The sequence below is a fragment of the Podarcis vaucheri genome, assembly GCF_965113315.1.
Source record: "Podarcis vaucheri genome assembly, chromosome: 12".
Taxonomy (NCBI): domain Eukaryota; kingdom Metazoa; phylum Chordata; class Lepidosauria; order Squamata; family Lacertidae; genus Podarcis; species Podarcis vaucheri.
The window spans coordinates 55175304-55199200 of NC_138750.1; the positions used below are offsets into that span (position 1 = coordinate 55175304).

Genomic DNA, 23897 nt, shown 5'->3' on the forward strand with positions numbered 1-23897 from the left:
TGCACCAATTGGCCGACAATGCCCAAGAGAAAGGCCTCTGGTTTCTTAAGAAAGGTATATTTAAATACCTTTTTCATTTCATTATATATCATCTCCCAGAAGACCTTAATCTTCGGGCATGTCCACCAAAGATGATAAAAAGTACCTTCAGTTTCCTTACATTTCCAGCATTTATTGTCAGGCAAATGGTAAATTTTTGCTAGCTTAACTGGGGTCATGTACCACCTGTATACCATTTTCATCACATTTTCCTTTAAGGCACTACATGCCGTAAATTTAATTCCGGTGTTCCACAACCTTTCCCAGTCAGCAGACATAATATTATGACCAATGTCCTGTGCCCACTTAATCATAGCTGATTTAACTATTTCATCTTGTGTGTTCCATTTCAACAGCAAGTTATACATTCTTGACAAATTCTTAATATTGGGTTCTAGCAGTTCTGTCTCAAGTTTTGATTTTTCCACCTGGAAGCCAATTTTCCTGTCTTGTTTAAAAACCTCCATTATTTGATAATAGTGGAGCCAATCTTGTACTTTGGGTTTTAGTTTTTCATGGCTCTTTAATTTCAGTTTCTCTCCATCCTGTTCTAAAATCTCACAATACTTTGGCCATCCGACCTCCATATTAACTTTCTTATGGGCCTTCGCCTCTAAGGGTGACAACCATCTAGGGGTTTTGTTTTCCAACAGGTCTTTATATCTCATCCAAACATTGAACAACGCTTTCCTTACAATGTGATTTTTAAAGGCACTATGCACTTTGATTTTGTCATACCATAAATATGCATGCCAACCGAATGCGTTATTGAAACCTTCTAAGTCCAAGATATCTGTATTCTCGAGGAGCATCCACTCTTTCAGCCAGCAGAATGCTGCTGCCTCATAGTACAATTTTAAGTCCGGCAGGGCAAATCCCCCTCTTTCTCTTGCATCTGTTAGTATTTTATATTTTATTCTGGGCTTTTTGCCCTGCCAGACAAATTTCGCAATATCTTTCTGCCACCTCTTGAAACAGTCCATCTTGTCAATAATCTGCAAAGTTTGAAACAAAAATAACATTCTAGGCAATACATTCATCTTAATTACTGCAATTCGGCCTAACATTGATAATCTCAAATTTGACCATATTTCTAAGTCTTTTTTAATTTCTAACCAACATTTTTCATAATTGTCCTTATATAAATTCAAATTTTTAGATGTTAAATTAACCCCTAGGTATTTCACCTTCTTAACCACCATCAAACCCGTCTCTTCTTGAAACTTATTCTTCTCCATATCTGTCAGGTTTTTCCCTAAGACTTTAGTTTTTTGTTTATTCAATTTAAATCCAGCTACCTGGCCAAATTGTTGAATTATCTCCAACACCTTTTTTGTGCTAGTGTATGGCTCTTGTAAAGTCAGAACTAAGTCATCTGCGAAAGCCCTTAACTTGTAATGTTTTGCTCCGACCTGTACACCTTTAACTTGCTGGTCCTCTCTAATCATATTCAGCAACACCTCCAGGACCGAAATAAAAAGCAATGGGGAAATTGGGCACCCCTGTCGTGTTCCTTTTTCTATCTTAAGTTCCTCAGTTATTACATTGTTTACAATCAACTTAGCTTTTTGTTCGGAATATATTGCACCTATACCATTCTCAAAACCTTGTCCTACCCCCATCCCATGAAGGTTCTTTTTCATAAAACTCCAAGAAATGTTGTCAAAGGCTTTCTCCGCATCCACAAATATCAAAACTGCTTTAGTATTTATATTCACCTCTAACTTTTCCAGAATGTCTATTATATTCCTAACATTGTCTGAGAGGTGTCTCTTTGGGAGAAAGCCTGCTTGGTCTCTATGAATCCTTTCCATCAATACTCTTTTGAATCTTTTTGCTAAAATGTCTGCAAAAATTTTGTAATCCACATTGAGTAACGAGATTGGGCGGTAGTTCTTCAATTGAGTCTTTTCAGTCTCTGTCTTTGGTATGAGTGAAATATATGCTTCTTTCCACGATTCAGGTGCCTTTTTCCCCTCTAAGATCTCATTACAGACATCCTTTAGCGGTTGTATCAACCATTCCTTTAACGATTTGTAATATCTGGAAGTCAGTCCATCTGGCCCTGGAGATTTGCCCAATTGCATGTCCTGAATGGCACCCTCTATCTCTTGTTCTGTTATTCTCTGGTTTAGATCCACCTTACTTTGAGGAGAGATTTTTTGTAATCCATGTTTATTAAGGAATTTATCTATGTCTTCTTCATTTTGTAATCCTTGGGAATAAAGTTTTTTGAAATAACTCACAAAACAGTTTCTTATCTCATTTGGTTTAGATATGGTCCTTCCATCCACTTCCAAACTTGAAACTGTATTTAATTTCTGTCTTTTTTTGAGTTGCCATGCCAAAAGTTTGCCACATTTATCTGCCGACTCAAATGTCTTTTGTCTCATTTGCTTTATTTTCCACTCTATCTCTTGGTTCATCAATTCCATATATTGTGTTTGATACAATTTAATCTCCCTCAAAATCTCCTGGGACTTTGGTTTTGACCTTAATTTTTTCTCTCCTTCTTTTATCTTTTCCAAAAAATTTTCTCTTTTCTCCTTCTGCTTTCTCTTCTTTATTGAGTTTTGTTGAATCAAAAACCCTCGCATCACAGCTTTACTTGCGTCCCAGATCACTCTTCTTTCCACATCGCCCCTTAGATTGATTTCAAAATAGTCCTTTAAAGTTTTTTGGGCCTTCAAGTGGAACTCTCTATCTCGAAACAGGGTGTCATTCATTCTCCATCTAAACTGACCAGTTGTTGTAAGTTTCATTTCCATCTTCACGGCGTTATGGTCGGAGCAGGTTTTTGGGCAGATTTCTACCTTCTTAATCTTCGGAGCCATTCCACTAGTGATCCAGATTTGGTCGATTCTGGTCCAGGTCATCTTTGCTTGGGAGAAAAAGGTTCCCTCTCTTTCAAGAGGGTTCCTTGTTCTCCAAATGTCTATTAAGTCCATATTTTCAGTCATTTCAAAAAAAGTCTTCGGGAGTCTCCCTTCTTTAGTGAGTATCAGTCTTTGTGTCTTGTCCATGTTTGTAGAAACTACACCATTCATATCTCCCATAATTATCATGTTATATTCCAAATAGTCCATCAGGGTTTCATGAAGTTTTTTGAAGAATTCTGCTTTACCTTCATTTGGTGCATAAATCCCAATTATCAAAAATTTTTCTCCTTGTGCTTGAATCTCCACCGCTAAATATCTTCCTTCTTCATCTTTAAAAATCATTTTTGGGGCCCACTTCTCTTTTACATAAATCACAACTCCTCTTTTTTTCACTTTGTCTGACGAGATAAATTCTTGTCCCAATTTTTTATTCATAAGCAGTCTCCTGTGGGCTCTGGTTATGTGAGTTTCCTGTAAACAAATCACGTCCAGTTGTTCTCTGTACAAAATGTGGAATACTTGTCGTCTCTTCAAAGGCATGTTCATCCCATTACAATTCCAGCTAAGGAATTGCAGGGCCATCTTGTTATTTTTCTGGTATTCCTCCAACTGCTCCCAATTGTTGTTCCTCCTCTGTTGGTGGTGGAAGGTTCTGTCCAAATGAGAGGTTCAAGATATCTAATACACTCCTTTGCTCAGCAATTGGGTCTACAGTTCCTTTCTGTAGATCTTCTTGATTTTTATGCAGGAAGCTGTCTTTATCCTGTGTCGTCTTTATTTTCACCTTCTTCCCCCTATAGTCAAAGGACAGTCCCTGTGGAAATTCCCACCTAAAACGAATGTTGTTCTTCTTGAGCAGGTAAACCAGGTCCTTATAAGAAGCTCTCAAGTCCAGAATATGTTTAGGGATATCTTTAAAGATCTGTATCGGTGAATTCCCAATTTGTAAGGCCTTTTCAAAATGCAGTCTTAATATTTTGTCTCTTTCCTCCTTCGATCTCAAGGTGATCAAGCAGTCTCTCGGTACCTTTCTATTCTGTCTTCTGCCCAGTCTGAATGCCGTTGTGATTTTGATTTCGTCTTCCTCTAAGTCTTCCCAAGCATCAGCAAACTCGTTCGTTAAAAAGTCCGTGAGGTTGTCTCCTTCGTCCTCTGGAATTGATCGTAATTTCAGATTCCTTTCTTTTCTTTGTAGTTCCCACAGTGCCAGAGTTGCATCGTGGTCATAGACCTTCCTGGCAATCGGTTCTAATTTTTCCTGAGTCTCTCCAGCAATAGTTCTGGCTTCCTCCGCAATTTGACGTGTGGCAGAGTTCTCTTGCGTAAGCTTATTTATAGATTCTGTATTCAAATCAAGTCTTGCTGTCAAATCTGTCAATTTCTGTGAGTTCTCTGTCAATTTCTTAGTGTTCTCTGCCGTTTGCTTTGTTAAATTCTCCAGGGATTGATTTATCTTAAGAAGGGCTTGCGATACTGCATCCATGGAGACTGCTGTACCTCTTTCTTGTCCTGTTGTCACTGTAGAAGTTATTCCTGAGATCGAGCCTCTTTTCTTGTGTTGCTGCAGCTGTTGTTGATATTGCCTTGTCTTGGCTCTCGTGCTTATCTCGTCTGCTGGGCCACTCATATCCCAAGGTCGTTTCCCACAAGAGCCTTCTCCTAAGAAAATTCCACTGTCCCAAAGCGTAGCAACTTTTAGTTTACCCTCTAGAGGGAGCAAATCAGAATGTCCGCAAACCGAAATAAAGAGTGTTAAAAAGCAAATTTATCAGGAGGCTTCTATAAGTATAATGCAACACTTTCCTAGTAAATAGAGTCCCAGCCTTCCCTGATATAATGTATCCACAAAGTCCCAAAACTTTGTAACAAATAAACAGTAAAGCTTCCACTTTGTTGCTTTCACAGGAATCTGAAGTCAGTTCAGTGTTCCTTTTGTTTTATGAGCAGTTCGTACCAGGTTGGAGGCTGCAGAAAGTTTCCTTTTCCTTTAAATTAGTCATGCAGCTTGTAAAGTCACTTTTTCCTCCCCTCTGCCCTGCAAGCTGGAGGGGATAGTCAGAGTCCAAATGTCGGATTCAAGCATTTAAAAACGATTTTCCCTTACGGATGCAGCTTAGTAACTTTCGTTGCTTTGATTATCATGCAGTCGGGGGAAGGCAGACTTCCTTAATTTTTGCCTTTCCCGTTTTCAGCCTAATTTCAGGTAGTTTTAATTCGAATAGAGGTTCAGTCTTACTCACGGGTCTTTTTTTGTCCAGATTTTTCAGGAAGGGAATCGGCGCTCTCCACTAATGGCGACGCGGCTTCACTCTGCGGGCTGGGTAGCGATTCTCAGCACCGCGCTCCCCCGTTGTCGTTCCGGAGCCTTTAAAAAGGCTCTTTCTGCGGTAAAGAGGGGGCGCTTCGGGTGCCCACCGAATCTCCTTGTTCACAGGATCCGTTCCTGTGATTTTAGGGGTCCCCCGCTTGCCGAAGCGGGTCAGACCCGAACTCGCAGAGCCGTCCTCTCTCCGGAGCTCGGAGAGAGAGCAGCCATTAGCGCTGGCGCCGAACCGGAAGTCTCAGATGTAGCCTTGATATACTGACTGGATATAGTGTTATTTATTCTGTTGCTGCTCTGGAGGTGAGTGCATTCAGGGACAGATTATTCTTTGCCCCACCACTGAGACCAAGATAGTCAGAACCACCACTGACTTCAGCAATGTAGGAGAGCAACTTAATTATGTCCCCTGCTCTGAAGAAACCAGAACCATGAGGTAGGAGCAGTTTGGACCTTCTAACTTGGATATTATCACTCCCAGATGTGGTTAAGGTTTCTGTGCACATGCACACTTCCTACAGAGGCTCAAACTGAAGCAGGGAACAAACAGCAAAGAGGCTATCAGATACCATCACGCTCCTGCTTGAAAAGCTACTGTGATGGATGCTCAAACAGGAGAGCAGGGGAATGCCTCAAAACCCCTTTTGCAAAGAGCAAATGTGCTTTCAAACAGTGCTGCTCTGTGCTTTCTAGTCCCAAGAACGGGGACTCCAAAGCACAGCATCACCTGAAATTGTAGTGACTTGATGTTGTACTGATTGACAGATTAGTTGCCCTGTCCACCTGTCAGATTTTGTCTGCCACAGGGAAGGGAGATACGAATTTGGTGCATAGGCCAGAAAAGGTTCCCACCTCTGATTTACAGGCACCTGAAGAATATTTATTTGAAACTGATATTGAGCTAGCTACTTTCAAACTTTATACCCTGAATTTAAAGCTTTCATTTTGAATTATTGGATATCTCCTCCAAACAACTTTCATTTTTGAATTCCTGAAGATACTTTTAAACTTTAGAAGGCATATTGTTCCTTGAAGATATTTCTTCAAGGCATAGTTTTGTATTCTTAAGGTTTTTCGCTTAATTAAGCAAGAAATTCAAACCCAAGATCTACAGGTATGAGCAGAGTTTGGAATAGGCAAAGCTATGCCAGTTGAAATCCCTCATCCTTGCTCAGCCACAGATATAGCTCAGCTGAAGTTCGGCTGAGACAAGTCCAGAAAAGGGGATATTTTTTGGCATTCCAAAATCCATTCAGCTCTATCACATGACCTAGCAACCCTGTAGAAGTTACACTGGCATAATCTAAAAGCTTGTTTCCCTCTGGTAGGCTTGAGCCAGCTCATAGCCCCACTCTTGAATGCTGTTTGGAATAAGGGTAAATCACACCAGCATAATTTACCTGGGCTTAGATTACATGGGTTTAAACAATTCCTTGGGTTTCCTGTAGTTTTATTATTAAAGGTAAAGGTAAAGGGACCCCTGACCATTAGGTCCAGTTGTGGCCGACTCTGGGGTTGCAGCGCTCATCTCGTTTTATTGGTCGAGGGAGCCGGGTCATGTGGCCAGCATAACTAAGCCGCTTCTGGCGAACCAGAGCAGCGCACAGAAACGCCGTTTACCTTCCCACCGGAGTGGTACCTATTTATCTACTTGCACTTTAATGTGCTTTCGAACTGCTAGGTTGGCAGGAGCAGGGACCGAGCAACGGGAGCTCATCCCGTCACGAGGATTCGAACCGCCGACCTTCTGATTGGCAAGTCCTAGGCTCTGTGGTTTAGACCACAGCGCCACCCACATCCAGTTTTATTATTATTTATTGAATTTATATACTGCCCTATACCCAGAGTTTGGATTGTTCTGTGCCCATGTTTGCAAGCCATCCTGTACTATGTAAATTTTTGAAAATATTTATTTTGAAAGCAATTTTTAATTTTTCTAAGTAAATAGATAAAGCGTAGTCTATGACAAACAGCAATAACAGTGCAAAGTGGAGAATCACATTCCAGACCATTGCATCACCGACTGCGGTCAAAAGCTTACAGCATTTTTACTGCCACCATCATAAAATCTATTAATGTATTTCATTTAATTCACATGTTAATGTTGCAATGTTTTTCCTCTTCCCCTACAGAAATTTAATAAGTATTAAATATTAAATTCTGTTATTGGAACTTCAGCCATAATTAAGTAGTAATTATCATGGATGAAGATACAACTATAGAATTATACATACTTTATTTCTATTGTTAACAACAGCAACAACAATAAAAACAATTAGGCTAAATATATAATAAAAAAATTTTAAAAAAAGATTTACAAACCTTTTCCTTTTTTAGTAGTTCTTTGGCTTCACGAAGTAACATCTCCCTTGCCTTTGTGTGTGCAAGTGTTGCTTTGTTTTGCTCTTCATATGCCATTGTTACAACAGCCAGGATTAAATTAAATAGATAAAATGAGCACAAAAAGATGATTATCACAAAAAAGATGCAGTAAGATTTCCCAGATGTTCTGATAACCTGCAAGCATGAAATACATAACTCATCATGTATTGTCTTTCAGCAAAACAATGATCAGAGAATAAAAACAAATGTTAAAATAATCCAATTAATAGAATAGTAATAGAGCAACGGCATCAGGTCAAGCAACCACTGTTGTCTCCTAGTTAACTCCAAAAATCTGAGATAATAAAATTGTTTTTACCTGCCAGTGGATACCCATCAAAGTCTCTGCAATCAAGGCTTCCATGAAAAGGGGAAGCCTGAGTTGGGGGGCGCACACATGCACATAACAACAGAAAAATCCCCCTCACGCATCATCCTATAGCAGGCCAAGCCCACCAAATTGATGAGAAGGATTCCTCCTAACATCAATCACAAAACTCGGGATGGATGATACGGGAGAAGGAAAGGCACAATGACCTCATAGGAGGTCATTTCAACTGATGTCCATTGAGCATTTGCATCCAACAAGCAAGGTGGAAGGTTGTTCGTGCTTGGTGTATCAAAAACAAGGTGTCTGTTAAGAGGACATCTGTGGCTGACCTACTATCATTCCTGCAAAATGGCCTTTGGAAGGACCTTCACACAAATACCTTGAAGAGGCAGGCTGTAGCCATTTGCATGTTCAGACCCAGAAACCTCCCCCCTAAATAAATTAACACCTGGCTCAAATTTTTCGTTTGGTTTTTGGCAGAATTTAAGCCACAACTTTATTGATTACAGAAAAGTGACCGGTTGCATAGGCTCTGTTTCGACTAGCTCCCTGCCTAGGCAGGTAGCGCTGACCCAGGGTTCCAGCATAGGTCAGACAAGGGTGAACACCTGGATAAGCGGAAAGCCAGGAACGGGCTAACTCCACCACCCAAATGTCCCCCTGGACTCAGGCATGGGCACAACCCCCTCACAGGGGTTGACCAAACCTTCGAGTCTCTGGATTACTTTAATGGAATACCCTTCACATAGGGATGGCAAGAGCTTTCTCCCATCCCTATCACCTGAACCAGAGCCTATCTGCAAACTTACAAGTTGTGACGATTTGCTACGCGGCAGGAGAAACCCAAATGGCAACAGCCAATCAGCCAATTGGGGAAAATTCCTGCCGTTCCCCTATCCCAACGACGGACGACACACGACGGCATAGCAAGGTCAAGCGCACAAGCCCTAAAAGTAGGGAGAGGTGGGCAGGTGTTCCGAATGCATGCACCGAAAGAGGAAGCTCTGGGTCATGTGCATAGGTACATATAGGTTCCTCGAACCATTTGGACTGCGTCCCATTGGCCAGATTGTACCCAGCTTTGAGGGACCTACCAATCAGGTGGCTTACCAATTGTACCCACCCACAACACAGGGTGTTGGTTGTCCAGGTCTCACAGCAATACGTGCCCTCTTTAAGGGTGGACCCGATTTCCTCTATTCTTTCTAAACCTAATTCTCCTTCCTTCTATACTTCTAGTTAAATGTTTTCTTAGAGGTGCTATACTGAAGTGACTTCTCATGGCACACAGGCAGTGGCGTAGCGTGGGTTGTCAGCACCCGGGGCAAGGCAAGTAATTTGCGCCCCCTAACCCGTGGATTTGCGCCCCCTAACCCTAACCCCCAGATGTTGCGCCCGGTGCGGCCGGCCCCCCCTGCACCCCCCACGCTACGCCACTGCACACAGGTTCCCTTCACAGGACTGTCATAAGATTCTGACAGCTTTACATTTACTCTTTGATTGATCGCTCATTCCACTAGGGCTGCAGTTGCTTCTGTGGCTTTCGCTACTAATGGTGCTCTTCATAAGGATTGTACAGAAGCTGCCTGGGCTTCTCCAAACACTTTCATTCATCACTACACAATTGATAATTATGCATAGGCATTTGGAAGGAGGGTCCTGCAGCAGGTCTCTCCATGATAAATTACGCAGGGGTGCAGTCAAGGGACCCACCCTATCAGGATTAGCTTTGCTATGTCCCAACATACCATCCCTTCTAGCCAAAGTGAAATAGTACGGTTGGTACCAACATGAAGCGTAGATTTCCTTCAGTGTACCTTCAGTGTAAATTGTCTGCACTTAAAAAAAGAAGACTATAGGTCTTTCCCCCTATTAAACTGTTCAGTGTTAGTATTGGAAGTAGGCTTTCTGTTCCTGATGGGGGTTTTCTGTTGCTGATCTCTGTTGCTTGCTTCTAAGTTTCTCCTTAAATTCCTGGGCTTATGTTTCATACCCTCCAAGTGTCCCGATTTTCCTGGAAGGTCCCTGTTTCCTCAGAGTGCTGAGCTCGGAGAGGAGAATAAGCTAGTGTTTGTCCCGAGCAGTGGTGGCAGCAGCAGTGGCAGCTACGAAGGAGCATCCTGTTGCCTCTCCCTGGCTCTCCATGGCTGCCACTGACAACCTCCTCCTTTAAGCAGTTCATAGCAGCTGCTGGAGAACGGGAGAAGAGGAGAAAAGGCTGCCACTACCAAGGCTCAGCCCTGCGTGATGTGCCAGCTCTGAGGTACAGGCATTGCTGTCCTGGGCAGGAGTGGGGCACAAGGGGTATTGATGATGATGATTAAAAAGCTTTGCACATCTGTGCCTAATCTTGCCCTTTTCTAAAATGTATTTATTGGTGTGTGGGTTGTTTTTTTGTAACTCCACCAATGAATAAAATAAAATTTGGATTAAGGTGTTTTCTCAGGATGGTGTTCTGTTGGTGCAGTGGTGACGACACTCACCCTTCTTCAAATAGGGAATTCTCCGTGGGGTGGGGTGGGGACACACAAAAACATGGGGGCGGGGGTTTGAAGAGGCTCAGTTGTGGGAGGGAGTGAAAAATGTTCCTATTTTCATCTGAGAAATGTTAAAGGGTATGTTTCCTGTATGGAAGTCCATGGAAACATCATGGTACTTCCAGTATACTTCCGAAGTGTTCATTTCTGACTTGACCAGAAGGTGGAGCCATAACCCGACTATCCCTGCTATGTTAAAGGAAATTTACCCTTCGAGTAGATACCAACAGTACATTAAAAAAAAACAAAAAACAATTACCTGCCGATAGAGGATTTCCCAACTATCCTGTGTCATCAGTCGGAACAATGATAGAAAGGCCCATCCAAAATGATCGAAACTGGTGTATCCATCATCAGGATTTTCTCCATATTTCACGCAATAATAGGTTCCGTTTTTACATTCAGTTTCACTTATAAAAGAGAATACATTATGTTACTGATAACTTTCAAGTAAAAGATCTCTCTGACTGCTTACCTCACAAGTGGAACCTGGACATTCAGATCTTTCTCAAACATACTTAATCTTCTAGGTTTTGTTACAGTCTCAACATCAATACTGAACAGAGTTTATTAAAATCAAACCAACGTTATCAACATTTTTACCGTGATAAGTTATAAGTTATACAGAAAAGTTTTATATGTTCAGAGAAAGCTATTAAAGGCATAATGGCATAGGACAGAGACTAGCCCATCCTATCTCAAAGTCCATGTGGGAGCAGTAACTATAAAGGGTGGAGGCAGAAGGGTCTGAGTGAAGGATTTGTTTCTTAATAGACAGTACTCCTAGTTGTAAGAATCACCTGGCAGATGTAATTGTGCTAAGGAGTGACCTTGAGAGACTTATTTCAGTGGCTCAATGAGGTGTTGTTGTTTTACTTAAAGCCCAGAATACCTTGTGGAGATCCTATGAAGGGAACCTTTGCACTGTTTGTGAGTTAAGTTGTGTTGCACCTCTGAGGAAAAGATGAAGGTAGGTAATAACTGAGTGGTCTGTGACCTTATTTTGAGAGGACCAAGAAAAGGTCAGAGGCTTTTCTGTGAGTGGTTGGGGATAGTCTCTGGTGAATGCTTGCTTGTACAAAGATAACATATTCCTTGAAACCTGCTTTGGCGTGTAAGACTTTCTCCCACTTTTACCATATTAGGAAGAATGTCCAGATGACTTCATAGATGTGACATGTAAATGTTCTTCTAGATCAGGCTTCCTCAACCTTGGCCCTCCAGATGTTTTTGGTCTACAACTCCCATGATCCCTAGCCAGCAGGACCAGTGGTCATGGATGATGGGAATTGTAGTCTCAAATCATCTGGAGAGCTGAGGTTAAGGAAGCCTGTTCTAGATTCTTGGAGACTCTCTTCTAGATATGACTAGAGTGACAAGGAAAGTTTATCCTACATACTTCTTCTTTTTTCTCCCCAGTGGAAGATCTGACCGAACGACTAGTCATGATGGCTTTCCTACATCAGGTATTAGAGGCAGCATGTCTCTGAACAACAGCAGGAGAGGATGATTCCCAAAGACATTGGGTTGGCTGCTGTGAAAGACATGCTGGACACTGTTTCTAGATAGACCTTTGGCCTGATCTAGCACCACTCTTCCTTTGTTTCTGTTACATTTTCAGAAGTCAGATCCATCTACTATTGAAGGGGGAGACTGGTCAATAAGGTACATTGATTAAGTGGAGTTTGTTGGAGGTGGATCAGTTTTCTTGACCCCTTCCTGCCAGGGAATCCTCTGGGGAAGGCACACTCAAGGCAGAAGGACCTTTTATTGTGCTGCTTGATCTTATTTACTCATGTCTTTTGACCTGAAGGTATTTCAGAATCTGAAGGGAAGGGAAAGAGATGATTGATACATTTTCCTCCCTAGCTAAGAATTGGGGTAAGGAGTAGAGTTTTGGTTTTACTCTTATTAGGCCAATGAAGGCAGGGACTAGAACTGTTAGGGGGTCTCTGCCTGCATAAATTCTGCCTTTCAGAATGAGGGGAAAACCCACTATAGATAAACTCCTCCACCAACAGAGTCAGGGTGATTTTTATCAGATCTGCAGCACAGAAGGAAATTATTAATTCCCAGTCATGCATGGCTGCTGATTAAATTTTAAAACTAAGCATGTTAATTGTTTTTATTGTTAATTGTATTAACATTATTAGTAGTGGTAGTAGTACCACCCTGTGCATCTCAGTGGCGTAGCGTGGGGGGTGCCAGGGGTGCCGGCGGCACCGGGCGCAACATTTGGGGGGGCGCGTTTGGCCGGCCCTCCTCGAGGAAGCAGGAACCCCACTGTCCTCGGACCTCCTCCAAAGGCTGGTGGTGGGGCGGAGAGACCTTCTCCCCGCGCCAGCCTTCGGATGGCTGTCCTGAAGACTTGTGGTGGGAGCATGGGGGGTGCAGGGGGTAGCGTGGGGGTGCAGGGGGGGCTGCCGCACCTGGCACAACATCTGTGGGGGGCACGGAAGAGACTCGAGTGCTAAAATCCACGGGTTAGGGGGCGCAAATTACTTGCCTTGCCCCGGGTGCTGAGAACCCACGCTACGCCACTGGTGCATCTGACTGGGTTGCCCCAGCCATTCTGGGTGGCTTCTAGCATATACAGAAACATAGTAAAACTTCAAACATAAAATACGTCTTTGTACAGGGCTGCCTTCAGATGCCTTCTAAAGGTTGTATAGTTACTTATCTCCTTGACATCTGATGGGAGGGTGTTCCACAGGGTGGTTGCCATCACCAAGAAGGCCTGGTTCCCTGTAACCTCACTTCTTGCAGTGAGGGAACCGCTAGAAGGTCTTCGGAGCTATATCTCAGTATCCAGGCTGAATGACGGGGTGAAGACGCTCCTTTAAGTATATAGGGCTAAAGCCGTTTATCGCTTTAACAATTAACATCTTGTCTAGTTTGGTCCTCAGTTACACTTACTTGGGATGTGAGGTGTATCCACACAGCAATACATCAGTAGAAGAATTCTTTTTCTGATATACTTCTGGAAGCAAACATTTTGGAAGCAAAAGTAACAGTCATTTAAAACCTCTTCCTACCTCATAATACAATGGATGTAGTTATCAGCTGAACTCCCAGTCAGGTGGCTAACCTGTGTCTGACCCAACCCACCAAGCCGTATGAAATTGGTCCATCAGACCCTGCAGCAGTATCCTCTGATCTGATTGAGAGAGTAGAATGCTGGACTTTTTGTGAGAAGTTCATTTTCTGCAGTGGATGGAGGAGACCCACATATGGGTTGTGTCTCCCACTCACTTCACTAGGCAAGATATGCAGATTGATGACACCTAAGAGTAAACCACCCCAGTTTCCACAACAGTATGCAATCATGGCAATGCAATTGGCAAACAGAATAGAACAGGAACAGAAAAACCAACAGGGAACACACCCCTGGACACACCCTCCATGCCTCATTTTACTACGTACTACTGTACTTACATTTTAACCCAATTCATCCGCCTACTGCAGTCACCCTAAGCACTGAGAGCATTCGATTTCCTCCATGTCCTGCAGAAAATGAATGCAAGTCCAACATTCTATTCTTCTGGAGTGGAGGAGGAGATTCATGGATGGCATATTCTTAGGGGTGCCCAGTTAATTAGGCTCTCCTGTGGCCTTCCCCCACCCTGTTGTTGAACCACCTCCTGCAGTGCCTGCTTGCTGAAGGACATGTTGGCTGATGCATACACTCTGCGCTTGCATTGTTTCACATAAGTCAACACTGAAGCCCAGGTGGCTCGCCCAAAAGAGTACCAGTCCCAAAGATAGCAGAAGAAAATTCACTCTTTGTGGAGTGGAGGGAAGAGATCTGCTTTCAGTCACCAGTTGGGGAGGGAATCAGAAGAAGGCCCCACTTCACCAGAATGTCATCCATCTCAGTAGCATTCTGACTGCCCCTCAGGATGTCTCCTTAAACTCTCTTTCCTTCTGCCAGAAGGCGATTGCTCCAAAAGAGGCAGAATCACTACCATGGGATGCACTGGGGTCCTTGACTCCTCAGAGGAATTCATCAATAAGGCTAGGTTACTCATGCCAAGGCTGGATAGACTAAGTTCAATAAGTGAATTCCAATCTCCTTCCCCTTTATATCCCACATGGAAGAAAGACAAGAGAAATCAAGCTGGAAGTTGCTATGTCATGGGCTGGCTGAGTTAGAAAGATGCAGATGGAGGATTGGTTGAGGAACCAGTGAATGGCAAGCCCCATATTATCTGGGGAGTTATTAGGAATAGGGCTTTCCAGGTGGTGGTTCCACAACTTTGGAACTCTCTCTCCAGACCCTCTAAAAAAAATTAAAATCCAGGTCTGCGTTGGGCTGAATTGTGCTGTTGGTCTGTGTGCCGTACATAATTCAGCTCAAGTCATATGACAGCATTATTATTGTTACTACTACTTCTTACACAAATAAAGATGCTAGCAAAATATAAAGTCTAAATCTGACTCAACATGGTTCAATTAAACTTCAAAACCACATAATAATATGGTGCGTGGGATGCTATTGTATTAATTTATAAATGCCAGTTTAGGAATGATCCGAAAGTAAAACACTGTTTTGGCAGTACAAAAAGTACCAGGGTTATGTAAGCAATATGCTACAGATTTAAAGGAGGGTGTTTTTACCTGAATCCTGTAATGTGCATGACTCCTCCTTGCTGATGCTCTTATTCAAGTAAGAAGCATGGACACATTTATATTTTAAGTTGCCCATGAAGAGTTGGAGGCCAACGAGGGCAAAGACAGCCAAGCAGAAAACTGTCAACAGCATCACATTGGCAAGCTTCTTGACAGACTGAAGAAGTGAAGCTATAATGACTTTCAGTCCTATGATCAAAGAGTAAATATTATACAGACTGATAACAGAGGACAAAAACTACAGCCCTTTTGAATTATGTTTCTCAGCTATAATAATAATAATAATAATAATAATAATAATAATAATAATAATAATAATTATTATTATTATTATTATTATTATTATTATTATTAATTATTTGTACCCCGCCCATCTGGCTGCGTTTCCCCAGCCACTCTGGACGGCTTCCACAGAAACCAAAAATACAGTAAAATCACACATTAAAAACTTCCCTGAACAGGGCTGCCTTAAGATGTCTTCTGAATGTCAGGTAGTTGTTTATCGCTTTGACATCTAATGGGTCTACGCTATGGAAAGCATAGCCCTGAAGTCCAACTATTGCAATGTGCTTTAGGGGTGGGGAGATGGGAGCGCATAACAGTGTATCACCTTCTGATAGTGTCTGTCTCCTGATTTGTTTTTGGAAGTGCACCAGAATTTGAACAAGCTCCCTGTAGGCTATAGTCTTCTGGTACCATTTAAAGTTCAGCTTTGATCTATAATAAGGTTACCAAGCGTCCCTGTTTCTCGGGTACAGTCCCTGGATTTACAAATCAGTCCCCTGACAAAATCCTATCATTCCTACTGAAGTTGAAAAGTGTCCCTGGATTCATTGACAAAAAAATCTGGTAACCTTAATCTATAAATTGTGGTGTTGTCAGAACTTTTCTCTTTTGTGACTTACTGTTTCATTGAATTTTCATAATAGATTGTTTTTAACTGTTTCTTATTTGGGTTAGTTTGAATTCTTTGAGTGAAAGGTGGAAGACAAATTTAGTAACTGAACAAACAGACAAAGCAAGAAAAAGAGCCTCTCACCTGGGATTACAGAAACAGCTTTTAAAGTTCTCAGAACCCTGAAAATTCGGATAGCTGAAATGCTACTAAAACGCGAAGCCAAAGCGGCGTACCTGAAAATTTCAAAATATGAAAAAAGATATCGACAGACTCATCATTTTATAAGACAATGCTACTGGTAGCTATAGTTTGTATTCTGCACACATATTCTTACCTGCCCCCGCCAATCCCTGCTTCCCCCATACAATGGGCTATTAGTGTGGCATGTGGGCTACAACTGAGGGGTAGGACACAGCATTAATATTCCAAAGGCTCTGGGTTCAATCTCCCACACTTCCGGGGGGGGGGGGAATCTCAAGGTGCAGGAAACTTCAAGCAGAGCTACTGCTTGCCAGGAGCATGCAGCAGCGGGTTAGAAAGATTTGGGATAAAGAAGCTTCATGTGTGTATATTGTTTTTAGGAAAGGGCCATGCTCATTCAGTGGTAAAGCAGATACTTTGCATGCACAAGGTCCCATTTTGTGTGTATGTAAACTCAGGGAGGGCAGGGCCACAGACCATTCCATTCCACCACATGCTGTACTAGCATTCAGTTTATACTGAAACAAACCTCCACACATAGTTTAAGTGACTGGCCGTTTCATAAGAAGAAGAGGAGTTTGGATTTGTTATCCCGCCTTTCACTCCCTTTAAGGAGTCTCAAAGTGGCTTACATTCTCCTTTCCCTTCCTCCCCCACAACAAACACTCTGTGAGGTGAGTGGGGCTGAGAGACTTCAGAGAAGTGTGACTAGCCCAAGGTCACCCAGCAGCTGCATGTGGAGGAGCGGAGACGCGAACCCGGTTCCCCAGATTACGAGACTACCGCTCTTAACCACTACACCACACTGGCTGTTCAAAATTGTGCAGATATTTCTACAACGTATAGTTAAAATTTGACACAAGTCCAAAACACTCCTCATCCAAAGGGCACAACATGAAGTCTAATAGTAGCTAGAATTAGTAGATTAACAAGTCGAACTACATCCACAATGGGTGAAATTCAGCATCATCCTACGGTGAACATCCTGTCAATGCAAGTAGTGCAGGTTGCTGGACGCAACTATCCTCCTCTCCTTCCCCTCTCCCACTGTTCTGGGGGTTCTCCCCACATTGCCTGAGCCAATTTTGGGGTGTGTCAGAGTTGTGATGGGAAAGAAAGGAAGGGAAAGCCCTGTTACGCAAGCAGAAGTTTTCACACAGGGCTTACAATGACAGAACTTGTTAGGCGATTCCCACTTTATATGTTTAAATGCTCCCAAGGTCAGCAGCACCTTCACATGCAAAGCTAGCAGAATTCTAGCTCTAGTTTTTCTCCTGTATGAAAAATTATAAACTGCAAAGAAGAAACACCGAAACTTACGTCATAATTAAAACAAATAAATCCAAAACGTTCCAGGGATCTCGAAGATAGGTGAATTCATTCAAAACAAATCCCCTTGCTACTATTTTTACTGCAAATTCAAATGTATAAATAACTGTGAAAATATACCTGAAAATCAAAGCCAGAGAAACAAAATCATTACCAGTGTGGAGGGAATCAAGGCTACTCATGTGCTAATTCCCACATGAAGCCCAAGGAAAAATGGAAGTGCTATGATGGCATTGTAGGCAAAGGTGTGGTTAGATTTCATTATACGATTACTGTATTTATTTATTTCCATCTCTGAGCCAACTGCTAGATAAGGCTTGCACATTGTATGATCCAGAAAGCAAAATACATCCCACCAGTCACATATGAGCTGCTGTTTGACTCACCCTCCCCTTACTTTTGCAGTTCCAAGCAAGACAGTATAATAGGAGACTTAGGGCTTGTGCACAAATGAGCATTATTTTGCTGCTAATTCACTTCCTCACCCCCACTCAAGTTAGACCTGAGTAGACCTCAGTGCACCTATTTGAATATCAGGTGCACCTCTAGTATTTCCCAATTACAAGCAGGCATCCCTTCTGTGTTTATTCCTGCCTTCCAATGGGTTGATTCTCATTCAGTCCATAGATTGTACATGAAGTGTGGAGTGATACTTACTCAGCGATTTGGTAATTTTCTGGAGGCTTGTTTAAAGTCATAAAAATACAGTTAACGAGAACCGCACATGTTATGAATGCTATGAATAATGTACATGATGTGTTAAGGAAATAGTGTTTCACTTAAAAATAAGGGGTATAACTCCAGGTATAAGGTGGTATATAAATTAAACAAACAAACAAATAAATATTCAACAGTTTGTGGTAAAATATGAGTAATCAAAATAAATGTGATTAATGCTACTTACTATCATGCTCTTAAATTAAAAGGAAAAATCTAAAAATAATGCATTTTCTTTAGTTTAACTTTGCTTGTTTCTTCTTTATTCAGCTTAATAACTGTTATGAACCTTAGGCTAGAGTCAGCATCAGGAATAATACAAGGTAGTTCCTGTGCACATTTTCAAGCACTTGAGGTTAATCGGAAGAAATCTCCTTTCAGCCTTTTAACAGTAGACAGTCTTGCCTTTATTCTCTGGGTAACCGAAGAATTGATGCCTTTGAATTATGGTGCTGGAGGAGACTCTTGAGAGTCCCATGGACTGCAAGAAGAACAAACCTATCCATTCTTAAGGAACTCAGCCCTGAGAGCTCACTGGAAGGACAGATTGTGAAGCTGAGGCTCCAATACTTTGGCCACCTCATGAGAAGACTCCCTGGAAAAGACCCTGATGTTGGGAAAGATTGAGGGCACAAGGAGAAGCGGATGACAGAGGATGTAATGGTTGGACAGTGTTCTCGAAGCTACCAGCATGAGTTTGACCAAACTGTGGGAGGCAGTGGAAGACAGAAGTGCCTGGCGTGCTCTGGTCCATGGGGTCACGAAGAGTCGGACACGACTAAATGACTAAACAACAGCAACAACAAACAAGATCCATGTCTAACCCAAACAAGAGCTCTTGAAAGTACAACAGAAGATTTAGGGGGCGTGGCGTGTCACCCGCGGGGGTGTGACACATGTCCGTGGTTGTGCGGCACACGTCCCGAGGGTGGTGGCCACAATGGCACCCTTTCCCCAAATGGTGCCCCCCCTTGTACGCCAGTGGAGCAATGGTTGCCACTTTTAGTCATAGTCCAAATCAGGCCAGCTCACCATATGCCCAACCCCACAACATTCAGACCTTCTGCTACCTGTATGGATGTTGAGTGTAGGAAAGCTCCCCTCCTTACCTGCACATTTCATACCTTCAAAACAGGGCTAGTGTGTCCAGTATAGAATAAACCAAGGTATTAAAGATGGGTATGAACTTCTGGGTGAAGTGAAGGGAATATGGAACAAAGTTGCATAAGCAAACCAATTTCTAGCCTACAGTTGCACACTTGGGGCATGTACTGTTTATAATTTGGGGTTGTATGTTTTGAGGTGAAGGGATCATGTTGCACTAGCTCTGATCATTTAACTATAGTATGAGACATGACTGCAAGACGAGGGATCTTAATATACAGGGCCATCAAAACAAGTGGTGCTCATATTGTATGGACTCACCACAGGAGAATGGCTGATGGTCAGTTTTCCTAAAGGTGTATTTGCACCATCTCATTTTCTTTTATTATTTCAGTTTTTAATTTGTGAGTATAATAGAAAAAAGAGAAAAGCAAATAATAATAATAATAATAAACATTGTCAGGTGACATTAAGAATAATAATATTCCATCAATCCTGATTTAAACATATAAATTAATACAGGCAGTCCAAATAGGTATCTAAACAAAACAGATACCGGTAATTATAAGCCATGTGTTCAAGCACAGAAAGGACACTGAGATCTTCAACCTGCTGAGCACCAGCTGATTATATCTGTCACTGCAAATTACAAGGGGATCTGGCCTAGCAAGATCTTCTGTAGGTCTAAATAATAAATTGTACTCTTTCTTCTTAGTAACACAGTTGAAATTTTGTTTTGAACTGCAATAGTGGACCATAGCAAAGTTGCAGAACACAGGATAATAAAAATAAAAATAAAAATAAAAATAAAAATAAATAAATAAATATTTTTACCCCACCCATGTCTCTCCAGCCACTCTGGGTGGCTTCCAACAAAATATTAAAAATAGAATAAATGATTAGTCACTCTCCGGAATCCTAAGAAATATATATTAAAGCTCATATATACATATATAACTAACAGTTCTCTGTGATTCTGTATAAGAGATTAAGAATGAAGGAAACCCATTGGAAGGATATGTGTGTATCAAAATTTTCACAGCTAGTCTTCTCAGTGGATGGAAAGGACTGAAAAAAAACAAGGCTTTGGTGGCAGAAAACCGAAAGATTCTGTTCCTGGCTGATAGCACCATAAAACTCTGTAAAATAGATGGAAATGCTTTTTAAATATAACATGCTCATGATAGACTTACTGTCTACAAATATAAACACACTGCAACTTCATAAAGATTGACTGGGGAGAACAATATGGACTGCAGATGAAAGTAAACAAACACAGAAGTACAGCTCATTCTATTTCTGCATCACTCAGGAGACCCATCGTTATGACAAGGAGCTGCATAAAAGACTGGGTAGTGGTAGCCGTTCACTGAAGGCCAAACACACAAGGATGGCACAGATCAGTGCTTTGATCTCAGTTTACTGCTTTTTGGAATGAAATAAATCATCAGCCCCTGATTCAGATCAGAATCGTGCCATGGAATTCATTTGCAAAATAAATAATGGGAGTTTGGAAGTTGATGTTGCTCTGCTGTTTTATTCATTTGCTTAAGTTATGGAATGATTCTACCTCTATTTTTATTAAGAGGCCAGTGGTCTGCATATACCGGTACTTCTGATTGCTGATAGCAAACAAAAACAGCAGGCACAGCTACAAATGAAATAAGGTGATACATCTCATCCAGCATAAGACGAATATGCCTCATTATCACAATGACAAAGACACTGATTTTACGGCCTCCACTAAAATCTTAATTTAATGAATTAATACAAATTTAGTACTTCAGCAGAGATTATTTCGTATGACGTTTATCTCAAATGCACAACAAATCATTCAACAAATCATTATTCATAGCATGTTCACTGAAAAATATCTTTTGCCTGGGTCTACTGGTTGTAATGTTGAACATAATGAAGTGCATGTAAGTGCCATAAAAATTAAAAGTTAAATGTTCATAACTGTACACATTGCTACAGCTTGTTATCTGAAAAATTAACACTGAACCTTTAGGCTCCTGTCCACAGATCTGCTTTAATGTGCACGTGGTACCATTTAAATGGGTATTCTGTCCAAGATGTGCATGAACATTTATAGCAATGTTAACAAAGAACAGACTTTTTAATTAAATCCCAGATACTATGCTTAAAGATTTGATCATATTTATTAAATTAATTAATGTTTTCAGACCTGTTCTGAAATTCATTTGTAATTTCTACTTTGATTGCTACACAAGAAGAAACTGCAGCATTTTTGTTTTTGGTTTACAAAAACATTTTATGTAACAAAAATTCTTACAATTTACTTTAAAGAAACTGTATCACCTCACGATCCTTGTAATAGGGGTCAACATCTTCCAATGGTTCTCCAATGAGCCAAGGAGGGGGTTTTCCATATAGAATAGGGAGCTTTTTAAAAACTTTCAGATCAAGCTGTGGTTGAATATTTTCTTCTTGCTCTTGACTATTGCCCTCCTCTGTGGCCTTGGCACGCTTTGCTTTCTTCTCAGCAATTCTCTTTTTAATTTGATCCAAGGACTCAGGAGTAAACCGAAGGAAATTACTAGCCGTTGAAAAAGAAAAATTTGGCATCTTCTTGCACTGGGAACAAACAAATATTCTGATTACAAAGGGAATAACACAGATAGTAAACGTCCCATAATAACAGAAGATTTGGGAGGGTCAGTTGATACCATGGTATCAGCAAAACTGCACACATGATAAACAATATTTAATGGACCCCACAATACATTAGAGTGATGCAAATTATTTATTTCTAAAATGTATATACCACTTTTTCCAATCTGTTCCCATTTCGCATGCATAGTTATATAATAACTAAAGCTGTCTGAATTAGGCCAGTTCAGAACTTTAGTAACAAGTCCATTAATGTAAAAGTGCCTACTCTGAGTATGACTTAGCTAGAGCAACTCCCAGCTTAAAGTGACTCAAAACATTTTTTGTGAATGGAGAATGAAACTGTACATTATACAGAAAACCAACAGCAGTGGGCAAAGCTATCTTGTAGGTTATCTTGCCATTAGTATTATTGAGGAACGCTTCATGAATTTCTAGGAAACCCCAAACTTCTTACAATACTGTACTGTACAGATTTTTGAAACAGGCTTGTATGTGAAGGTGAAAAATAGATCTGACACACGTGTGGGTAATTAACAAAAGTATCAGCTGGGTGCTTAGATTCAAAATGCAGGGCTCTGCACACTCTCCAGAGGGAGAGAACCCCAAGCAGAGTTAAAAACACTTTTTAAAAAAGAAATATAGTAATAATAATAATAATAATAATAATAATAATAATAATAATAATAATTTATTATTTATACCCCGCCCATCTGGCTGGGCCTCCCCAGCCACTCTGGGCGGCTTCCATAGAAACCAAAAAAAACACTAAAATATCATACATTAAAAACTTCCCTGAACAGGGCTGCCTTAAGATGTCTTCTGAATGTCAGGTAGTTGTTTATCGTTTGACATCTGATGGGAGGGCGTTCCACAGGGCGGGCGCCACTACCGAGAAGGCCCTCTGCCTGGTTCCCTGTAGCTTTGCTTCTCACAATGAGGGAACCGCCAGAAGGCCCTTGGCGCTGGACCTCAGCGTCCGGGCAGAATGATGGGGGTGGAGACGCTCCTTCAGGTATACTGGGCCGAGGCCGTTTAGGGCTTTAAAGGTCAACACCAGCACTTTAAATTGTGCTCGGAAACATACTGGGAGCCAATGTAGGTCTTTCAAGACCGGTGTTATGTGGTCTCGGCGGCTGCCCCCAGTCACCAGTCTAGCTGCCGCATTCTGGATTAGCTGTAGTTTCAGAGTCACCTTCAAAGGTAGCCCCACGTAAAGCGCATTGCAGTAGTCCAAGCGGGAGATAACTAGAGCATGCACCACTCTGGCGGGACAGTCCACGGGCAGGTAGGGTCTCAGCCTGCGTACCAGGTGGAGTTAGTAGTAGAACATTTCCATAGAAAAAATGTTGCACCTACCATTATGGGCTAAAATCAGGCCTCACCACCATTTTACATGAGAACAAGGCAGATAAGTAACAAAGAATATGTGGTTGCCAGTCTTATACATAATTTGACGCTGGAATTAGCAGCACACATTATCTGGTGAGAAACCTTACTGTAAACTAGGGTGGTCCAACCTTTCTGACCACGTGAGCCACAAAAGTACTTTGACACAGAACCTAGCAGGCCGCATACTGAATTAAATTTCCATATTGTTAATTAAAGTTTTCACAATATAGTTAATAAATAATAATGTATAAGGAATAAATATATTTAAAGGTAAGCACTCCTAAACCTACTCCCTAGTATGTATGCACTAAATCACGTTGCTAGGCTGCGATCTGTAAAACAGGATCACAATTCCATGCCTGCTGACCTGGGATTAAGCCCTGCTCAGGTCAGAATGTGCAAGCCTTATGTGTGCCTACTCATAAGAAGATGTTATTAAGTTCACTGAGACTTACTCCCAGGTAAATTCATACTGTACAGGGCTGTAGCCTTAAATATATACGTG

General features: G+C 41.5%; 1 protein-coding gene across 1 annotated transcript in view; it reads right to left on the bottom strand.

The window, feature by feature from the left end:
- LOC309514812 (sodium channel protein type 5 subunit alpha-like) overlaps window positions 1-20159 on the bottom strand; it is a 48166-nt gene extending 28007 nt beyond the window's left edge. The window contains exons 1-7 of the mRNA XM_082192143.1: window positions 18203-20159; window positions 17537-17665; window positions 16157-16248; window positions 15106-15306; window positions 13405-13468; window positions 10748-10898; window positions 7561-7755 (exon numbers count right to left, since the gene is read on the bottom strand). Of these exons, the coding sequence (XP_082048269.1) occupies window positions 7561-7755; window positions 10748-10898; window positions 13405-13468; window positions 15106-15306; window positions 16157-16248; window positions 17537-17665; window positions 18203-18243 (873 nt within the window). The 5' untranslated portion in view covers window positions 18244-20159. The remainder of the gene's footprint in view (window positions 1-7560; window positions 7756-10747; window positions 10899-13404; window positions 13469-15105; window positions 15307-16156; window positions 16249-17536; window positions 17666-18202) is intronic.
- Between the last annotated feature and the right edge of the window lie 3738 nt (window positions 20160-23897).